At 38.7% G+C, this 10,035-nt stretch overlaps 1 protein-coding gene across 1 annotated transcript; it reads right to left on the reverse strand.

Annotated features, from left to right (window-relative positions):
* Positions 1-699: 699 nt before the first annotated feature.
* On the reverse strand, positions 700-3,187 carry LOC134494930 (protocadherin gamma-A6-like). The gene has a single exon (XM_063300180.1). The coding sequence runs from the start codon at positions 3,127-3,129 to the stop codon at positions 700-702; it is 2,430 nt and encodes an 809-aa protein (XP_063156250.1). The 5' UTR covers positions 3,130-3,187.
* Between the last annotated feature and the right edge of the window lie 6,848 nt (positions 3,188-10,035).

Genomic DNA, 10,035 nt, shown 5'->3' on the forward strand with positions numbered 1-10,035 from the left:
GCTGCAACCTTTCAGGGTTCGTGTCCTATAAATGGTCTTCTATCATTGCTATTTTACCTCATTCCTCAAACCCTGGAGGCCTTCTGATGCTTCTCTATTAAATCCGATGGATGGATAAATATAAATAAGCTGATCTTTGACCATAATAATGAATGAATGAATGAATGAATGAATGAATGAATGAATGAATATATGTGATCAAATCAAAATTCTTAAAACAGGAAAGACCTTGAATCAGTATGCCCTTTGAATCACAAATTGCAAACATGAATAATGCCCTCTTTGAATTTTATATTTTCAAGTCAAATCCAAGAAGTTTCACATAGACCTGATACTTAATTTTTGAGAGACCGCTTTTAAAAATGGCAATGGAGTTTTACTGCTGAATGTATAGAACTGAAGTAAACAGCTAATTCTCTAAGAAGTTCCTGTGATGTAAAATGAGATACACAAGCACAGTCCTGTTCTATTCAAAGGTTTGTCCAGTTGAGTTCAATGGAATGTGGTTATATTTAAGAATTTGTGTAAGACTGAAACTGCTGAAAACTCAGTCTAGTATTTCTCCAAGTTAAAGAATGGAGAATGTGAAATTTATAATAATAGCAAAGTCAATAACATTTTGTAAAACAGAAAAATTAACATATGTTAAGATAAATAAATGCACATAAGAACAAAAAAAATCAGGTTGATTTAAAATAATTACCTTACCTGAATTACTATTAGATCATCATTATTCAAATTTAAATCTTCACCAGGTGCAATTGGATCCTTTGCTTCATAAACTTGTTTAATGCTCAGAGTATCTGAATCATTTGCTGTGGAAATATTAAACCGATTTCTCTTAGAATCTGCAGTCAGAGAAACCTCATGGCAGTAAGAATGAAGAAATGCTTGGACTCCATTGATGCCTACAAATTGTGAGGCAGGTACACCACTGAAATTTATCCTCCCAGACTCCATCTGTGAATTTCTCCATCTATATACTCTAATTGCCAGTAGCACAAGGAGGAAGGTAAAGAATAAACAGGAGACAAAAGCCACTGCAATCACTAAGTAGAAAGTGAGATCTGACTCAGGAACTACAGAAGTTGAGATGCTGCTCAGATCTGAGAGAATTTCAGGGATGCTGTCAGCCAGAACAATGGTGAGAGTAACTGAGGCAGAGAGGGGCGGTTGGCCATTGTCCTTCACTAAGATCACCAGAATTTGCTTCAGGGCGTCTTTCTCTAGAAACAAACGTGCTGTCCTGATCTCTCCAGTGTGGAGTCCCACGGTGAAGAGCCCCGGTTCTGTTGCTTTGATCAGCTGATAGGAGAGCCAGGCATTCTGGCCAGAATCTGCATCTACTGCCACTACTTTAGTGACCAAGTATCCTGCCTCAGAGGAGCGAGGAGCCAGCTCTATCCCAGTTGAGCCATCAGTGGGTGGAGAAGGGTACAAAATCTCTGGAGGATTGTCATTCTGATCCAAGATGAAAATAATAACGGAAACACTGGAGCTGAGTGATGGGGAGCCACCATCCTGAGCCTTAACTTGGAACTGAATCTTCTTAAAATTCTCATAATCAAATGAGGTTAATGCATAGATAGCCCCTGTCTCAGAATTAATGGAGACATAAGAGGAGAGAAATGATTCATTTGTCTGATTTCCAATGATAGAATACCTTATTACTGCATTTCCTTTCCAGTCTGGATCATTTGCTTTTAAGGAACATATCAAAGCACCCATTTGGTTATTTTCTACAACATAGAAAGGATAAACTGATTTCTCAAAGAATGGTGGGTTGTCGTTTGTGTCTATGATGTATAGTCCAATTACTGTGGCTGTTGAGAGTGGAGGCATTCCATTGTCAGTAACTGTTACGGTTATATTAAAGGCTGATACCTGTTCTCTGTCAAGGAGGTTCTCTGTCATCAAACTATAAAACCCATCAGAGGACTTCTTTAATTGGAAAGGGAAATTGTCTGGAATGGAGACTGTGATTTCTCCATTGATTCCCGAATCTCTGTCTCGTACATTTAGAATAGCAATAACAGTTCCTGGTGGTGAACTTTCAAGTATGGAGTTGGTGACAAAAGTAACTGCTAGTTCAGGTGCATTGTCATTCAGATCTGTAATGAAGATAACAACCTTTGATCTGTCAGTAAGACCTCCCCAATCTTTGGCTTGTACTTCAAATTCATAGAATGATGATTCTTCATAATCAAGATTCCCAATGAGCGTAATTTCACCTGTTGTGGAATTAAGGTGAAATATGGGAACATCTAGTTTTGTAGTCTTTTTCAGGGAGTATTTCACCTCTCCATTAAGCCCTTCATCAAGATCAGTGGCATGCACATTAGCAATAATAAATCCTTTAGGAATATTCTCTTTGACATTCACCTCGTAGATAGACTGGCTGAAAACTGGTGCATTGTCATTCGCATCTAAAACAATGATTTTGATTTCTGCAGTGCCAGACTGGACAGGATCACCTCCATCACTAGCTGTAAGGATTAAATTATAAACGGATTGTTCCTCTCTGTCTAGAAATTTTTCCAGTATTAGTTCAGTATGTCTGAAACCATTTTTTCCTTTTTGTGTATCCAGTGAAAAATGGCTACTGCCTCTGAGTTGATAGCTCTGTATAGAATTTATTCCCAGATCTGGATCTTGAGCTTCAGTAAGAGGGACCCGGAATCCAGGTGTAGATGCCTCACTGATTTCCAACTCTTGTTCCCATAGAGGGAAATGAGGAGCATTATCATTTATGTCAGTAATTTCCACTTCAATTGCATAAAGTTTTAATTTACTTTCAGTAAGAATCTGGAACTTCAATATACATTTCTCTACCTGCCCACATATTTCTTCCCGGTCAATTCTCTCAGATGTTTCTAAATGGCCACTGTTGACATTGAAAGCAAAATACTGGTTCATACCTACATTGGGAATAATGTGCAGTCCATTTTCTGAAATCTGCATCCCGTCCATTTCCAGGTCCTTTGCAATATTTCCCACAAAAGAGCCTTTGTGCATCTCCTCAGGAATAGAGTAATGAATCTGCCCAGAAACCATCTTGCAAGCAAAAATAATAGCAAGGCATTGCAGGATCCCCTTTTTACAGCTGCACGTTCTTTGTCTTTCTTCCATTCTCTAGATGCACGATGAAAACACCCACTTCAAAGCCAAATGGAAAATGCACCTCTCCGTTTTTACACTATCAGCTTGTTTTTACTTACTTGGTAAATGTAAAGTATGTAAAGAATAGCAAGGCAGGACTGTCTTGGTTTCTCTTCCTTCCTGGTGAACAGTGACACCTGGAGGCTCAGCTCAGAATGACAGAAAGCTTATTCTGAATACAGGTACCAAGTTATCATTTGACTATTGCTACTAAAAAAAAAATGAATAAAAGTCAAACTGTATCTCATCTTTTGCAGAAAGAAACCTTCCAAAATAAAAATGTAAGGAGGAACTTTATGTTAATTTCAATATCTTTCTCCTATATACAGGACCTATCTATTTTTTTCTGTTCAATCCAACAGAAAGGAAGTAGGGAGGGTATTGTGGTTCCTGTATCTAATGGACTGCCTAGAATAAATATTTTGTATTTTACCAAGCAATGTTGTCCAGTGGGTTTCCTAAGGAGATTAGAAGGGAAACAAGAATTGGAAAGTGCCAGTAGTTCTTGTTTAATTGATGTTAAACAAGAATATATGCAAACTTTTAATATGAATAGATTTGGATGCATATTGCATTAAAACACAGAGGTAATACTTCTCATCCTGTACCCATAATCTGTCATCTCCCTTGTCAGACTCCTCACAGTAGGGCACAATCAAAGAAGCAAGAATTACAGAGACTTCAATAAGCTGTTTTAATGCACAGATTATGGGTAAAGTACAGAATTTTGGAACCTGCACCTGTAGCCCTTATTTATTAGTGGGTTCATAAAGGCAGAGTCTTTTTGAACATTCTGAATCCCTTCTTCCTGAAAGATGAACTGTGCTAACCTTTTTTGGGAGAAACTACTAACAAACTCTTCTCCCTCTGAGTTGTTTATGTCTAGTTTTCTTCTCATTACTTTCTCAGCCTCCTTACAATCCCTCACACCACCCATTTTCTCATTCACTTCTCCTCCTCCTTTCTTCCCAGGATGTTTTCTTCTTTTCCTTCAGAGTATTCATGTTCATTTCCTCAACACTAGCCTTCATCCATCTCATGCCTCTAACTCTCACGATTTCCTTGGTTTACTCACTCATATTTTTGTTTATAGATTGTCTTCAGTACCATATCATCATCTTTATTCTGCAAAGGTTAGATCAGTGACATAGTAAGCAGGCCAAAAAAGCTGATTTAACATTTCCTCTGAGGGGATCAACAAAATCTATTAAGCTCATTAACAGCAACTCATTGGAGAATGTGAATACAATTTAATTGGCAAGTATCTTAGTAGATTTCCCTTTTACAAGAACCCCGCTTCATCAGATGCAGCTTTTTTAAAAAAAATCCAATCCTTGGTTTGATAGAGAATGTGTGGTTAAAGAATGAAAATAAGTATCCTGTGCTTCCCCCACCCCAGATACCTTCTTAGGAATGAAGAAGAAAAGTCATGCCTGGAAGACCCTCTGGCGCCAATTAGTTAAGCTTCTAGACCTAACTGTGTAGCTGAGTTTTATCGCTTAATAACAGACTGTTGACAGGGTAATAGGATGGCAGTTACCAGAGAAGAATATTATTGTGACCTCTGTGCTAGTTTTTCGGTGACTTCTGAACTACTTTGGACTAATTTCTGATTTGCTTCATTTGGACAGAACCAAATTGGTTGGAGTTAAAAGTGAAGAAAACTTCTAGAAGGGACCATCTATCCACTGGGACTGTTTGAAAGGAATAACCATTTTAACATTTTCATTTGTTCTTGTGTTTTGACACCTTAGCATCCTCTGAATCTCCAGTTGCTTTGAATGTATTGGAAAAAAATATAGCCTTTTATGGAGACGCCAACAACCCAAAAGTTTAGCAAAATAAATGTGGATAATGTACAAGAAATTTAGAAGAGTTCAGTAAATTTTGAACGGATATATGGTTTGGTGAATTTAATAGAAATATCTCAAGTTTAAATTAAATTACAACCTTCAAAATCTGTTCCATTCTATTTTGAATCAATTTCCAGTATTTTGGGGCTTTACAACATGGCCATCACACATGAACAAAGGATCCAACCTGTTCATTACATCTCCAGCATTATTTAGAGAAGGAAGTATTTATTTTGACAATCAAGGAGTAATGTACCAGCAAAACAGGTAGTCCTCGCTTAACAATGCTAACTGACCGCAACTTCTGAGTTGCTGCTGGCTTACTCATTGACTTTGCTTGTGGGAAGTTGGCAGGGAAGGTCACAAATCGTGATTACATGACCGTGGGACACTGACATAATCGTGAGCCAGGCGCCAAGTGCCTGGATTACAATCATATGACTGCAGGGACACTGCACCCGCCGTAAGTACAAGGACCAGTCGTACCTATCACTCATTCAGCGCTGTTGTAAGTTCGAACAGTTGCTGAATGAGTTGTTGTTAAACAAGGACCACCAGTAAACAATCTTATAGCAAGTCTCTGTAAGTAGGGTATTAGAAGTAAATGTATTTTTCTTCCAGTGAAATTCCCGCTGTGTTCTGCATCAGTCTTTAAACTGATCACGCAGTCTTTAACTTGTTCAAATTTTAAATCATAATAATGTATAAATTATACCTAACAGATGTTCAGTAATACATATTAAAAGATTTTCAAATTCAGTCAAACCCCTCAGTGTTTCTCCTCATTTCTGTAGTTTTTTTTGTTGCAGCTACTTATTTGAAGATACTGAAACCAATCAAATATAGTAGAGCATTGTGTGGTATGAGACTCAAAGGCTGTTTCCTTGTCTTATTAAAAATAAAGTCTTGCCACCTAAACGAGTTACTGTCCTTCCACTGAGTGAACTGCAATGTACCCTTAACTATTGGTCAAAACTGTTATTCTCCCCAGTGGCCTGGTCAGTAGTTTATCCAAATTACATAGCAACTGATTCTGACAATAATTTGTCATGTCAGCCTTTCAAAATGAGAAATACCAAAACAGTTAATATACCAACATATCTGTAAAAAAGCTGATTTTTTTCAATTAAGCACAGGAAGTCACAACAATACCAATAAGACAAGAGGCCCTCAAACTCCGTAGTGCCATGAACCACTAACATTTCAGATAGGATTGATTCTTTTCATTATCTTGATATCACAAATTCAAGAATCTGCTCCAAATCTGCTCCAGTTTACCTAAAACTAAATTGAGGTTGAGAAATGCAGGGGTTTTGGAATGTAAGTCTGACAGAATGTTTTTTCAATATAAAGCATGCCCTTTGAGTTTTATGGCATTCTTGATAATAAAAATTGGGTCCTATTCATTTTGATGGGGAACAAAGAAACAAAGAGATAAAAGTGTGGTCTCTCTCTTGAGCATGGATGGTGAAAGTATGAGCATAAAAAGAGATTTTTTTTCTTCTTTAACTCCTTTTTAATATTGCTGACACAATATACAGTCAGAAAATCAAAGCAATTTTAAAGGCTTTACTAATTAAGGGGCCTCACCTGTAATCCTAAACCCACTGGCTACACTTCTGCTTAGAATTGGGTTGTGTAATAATAATTTTGGCCCCAGGTCCTACAAAACTAAATAGGCTTAGTTGCATTTTAAAACATCAGAGAAAATTTCATCCATCAATGACAATTATATACACTGAGTCCCAGTATTTTCAATACAATTAGAACTAAGGTATAAGCTCTTACTTTTCCCCCACTCTGCCTGGCCAGCTCTCTGTCAGTGAAGTCTGGAGCATGCAAAGCCCAGTTTCTGTCAGACACACTATGGGCTTTCCTTTCTTCTCTGCCTGGATAAGCCAGTTTCTCCAGGAGAGAAGGAGAAATATGAGGTTTTATCTTAACTGTAAGGTGTGCAATAGTCTAACAATCAGTTCTCATGAACCAGGTCAAACTAGCTGGTAACACCCCTGAACTGGTCTCTAATGCAGGGTTTCTCAACCAGGGTTCCGTGGAACGCTTGGGTTCTGTGAGAGGTCACTAAGAGTTCCCTGAGAGATCACGATTTACTTAAAAAATCATTTCAAATTCGGGCAACTTCACATTAAAGAGGTAAGTTTCATTCTTTATTTTTAGTTTAAGAACACTCTTAATGCATATATACAGGCCTACACATGAAACAAATACAATAATTTTGTGCAGGGGTTCCCTGAGGCCTGAAAAATCTTCCATGGGTTCCTCCAGGGTCAAAAGTTGAGAATGGCTGCTCTAAGGCTACAGGATAGTTTCTAGTCTTCTTGGACAAGAATTGTGGACAGAAAGTTCTCTGTGCACAGTATTGGCCCACAGTTTGTGCTTCAATGCAGCTCAATGTATGCTAAGGCATGAACAGAACAGGGACATCAGTTTACAAAGAAACCTGAGCTAAGCGTCTAAAACAAATTATGTAGAGTGGGTGATAAAACAAACAGCCACATTGCTACTCAGAGGGAAGACATTCACCACTTTATTGTCCTCCTGAGGACCCATTTTATTGAATTGAGCTGCATGAATCCATGCAGCTTATTTTATTATTTTATTGAACTGAGATGCATGAATCCATGTGATGTAGGGGAGATTATATTGCTCCTTGCAGAATTTATCACCCATCTTCTACCTAATGCCCTGGAAGATCAGAATAATTCTATTTATATTAGCTTTCATACAGATGTTACTGAGAAAGGACAGCAATATAGTGATGTTTTAAAAACCCTTACTTAACGTGTAAGTTCTCTCTGTTCATGAGAGTGGCACTACTGGCAATATCTTTGAAAAGCAAACCTGACATCCATATCGGGGCAAGCACGCCTCTATTATTAGAATTCGGTCTTAATACCAGAGGATTTAATGTGTGCTTTAGAAAATAATAAGCCCAGAATGGTTATTAATGAATGGTTGTCAGAATTCACTAAATTAGATGTTCAAGCATATAAGGAGGCATGGAATAAGGACTTAGAATGTGAGGAAAAGAACATCAGTGGAAGATCATGTTGGTCTATGTCATTGTCCAACAATTAGTTCAAGAAAATACTATATGTACTGGATACTCATATGTTTATTTAGAAAGAAAGTGATAGGTTCGGGTAATTGTTGCAGATGTGATAGTCAAAATAGATCTTGATTCATGTAGCATAGTGCCTCTCTTTTGCACAGAAATTGTTTCACTTTTTGAAGTGAATATTACTGTGACAACTTCATCCTGTAAGAGGTAGCAGTGTTATCCCTTCTCTCTTCAGGGCCCCAGACCTTTGCTTCCTGTGCAGCACGGTCTCTTGCACCAACCATAAAGACTTAGGACTTTCTCTTTCCTTATGGTAAAGTGGTTTCCCTTTGAACTCATGATATAATGCCTCCCTTGCTTGACCTCCCAAATCTTGAACTTCTCTTAGGAGCTGAGGTGTAGTCATTCACTGACACAATCCTCTTAACCATTTCCTTAAACATTGTGGTAAGTTTGCTGTTTTGTTGTTTTCAGAGACACAAACATGACTGCAGAATCATCTCCATCAACCTTACAGCTATTCACTTAGCGGGAAATTGATTGGAGATCTCCCCCATGTTCTCCCTTGAGCATATCTAACAAATTTCTTCTAGCTTGTCCTGTTTCCTTAATCACTTAATTTACTCTCTAGAAACATACCACCTTTATAATGACTTTTCCTTGCTCACCAGGAAGCAATCAGGTCAGCTGCAATGGCAGTCAATTGCTCTCACGGTATACCCCTTGCCATTAATAGCTACTCAAGACATGTTTTCATCCCACGCAGCATACACTCACACGGTACCCTGGAATACATAGTTTCTCTAGCCACATTCCTCTCTTCTTTCTCTCTTCCTCATGTTGAACTCTGCTGCCAGTCTCCTACTAGCATTCCCTGTTAAGCCAGTTAGGGCAACTTCAGAAACCCATTGCTTCATAAACAAATATTAATTCAGTCCTACATTTGATTCAGTAGTAATGCTTTCCTCCTACACTACTTTAATTTGATACAGGCCTCAGCTAAAGAAAAAAAGATGCCAAAGATTACCAGTCTAGCAACTGTTACTGTTTTCACTAATACCATTAAAATGCTGTTATAATGACAAATCTCACTCAGAAAGGAAAAGTGAACTTACCATATCTTCAGACTCATTTTTAGAATTTAGATAACAATCTCCATTGAGCATGACACAAGTATCAGGTTTACTATTGCAAAGGAGGTTTTCCACTGTTTGGGCATTGGGTTGAAGAAAAGTCAGTTCATTTCTCCTGGATTCAGTGGATAAACAGATCTGATAAGAATAAGGCAAAGTCCCATCTTCATAATTTGGGGGAAATATGGCACCGGTCTTTGAGTGAGAATCAGGAATGAAGCACTGAAGAAAAGTGGGGTTCCTTGACCTTTGAAGTTTCATAATAATGGCCAAAATCACTGCCACCAGGAACAGAAAGGACACCAAAGTCAAAGTCAGAACCAAATAAAACTGGAGGTTGGACTGATCCTCTGAGTTATTGGGTTGGGACTTCATTTCAGGAAGAGCCCCCTGGAAGTTCTCAGCAAAGACCAGGTTCAGGCTAGTGGTGGCCGAGAGAGGTGGCTGCCCATTATCCCTCACCATGATGACCAGCCTCTGCTTCATAATGTCTTTCTCAAGTAATGCTCGAGCTGTTTGGATCTCTCCCGTGTGGGAGCCGATGATGAAGAGCGAGGGCTCTGTGGCCTGCAGGAGATGAAAAGAGAGCCAGGCGTTGTGTCCAGAGTCAGCGTCCACAGCCACTACCTTTGTCACCAAATAACCCGACTCAGCTGAGTGAGGCACCATCTCGAAGAACGACGAACCCTGAGTTGTTTGGGAAGGGTACAGGATCTGGGGAGTATTGTCATTCTGATCCAATACACACACTTTGACCGTGACGCTGTTATTGAGAGATGGAGAGCCTCCATCCTGGGCTTGCACTTGCAGC

This window comes from Candoia aspera, chromosome 3, assembly GCF_035149785.1.
Source record: "Candoia aspera isolate rCanAsp1 chromosome 3, rCanAsp1.hap2, whole genome shotgun sequence".
Classification (NCBI taxonomy): Eukaryota; Metazoa; Chordata; class Lepidosauria; order Squamata; family Boidae; genus Candoia; species Candoia aspera.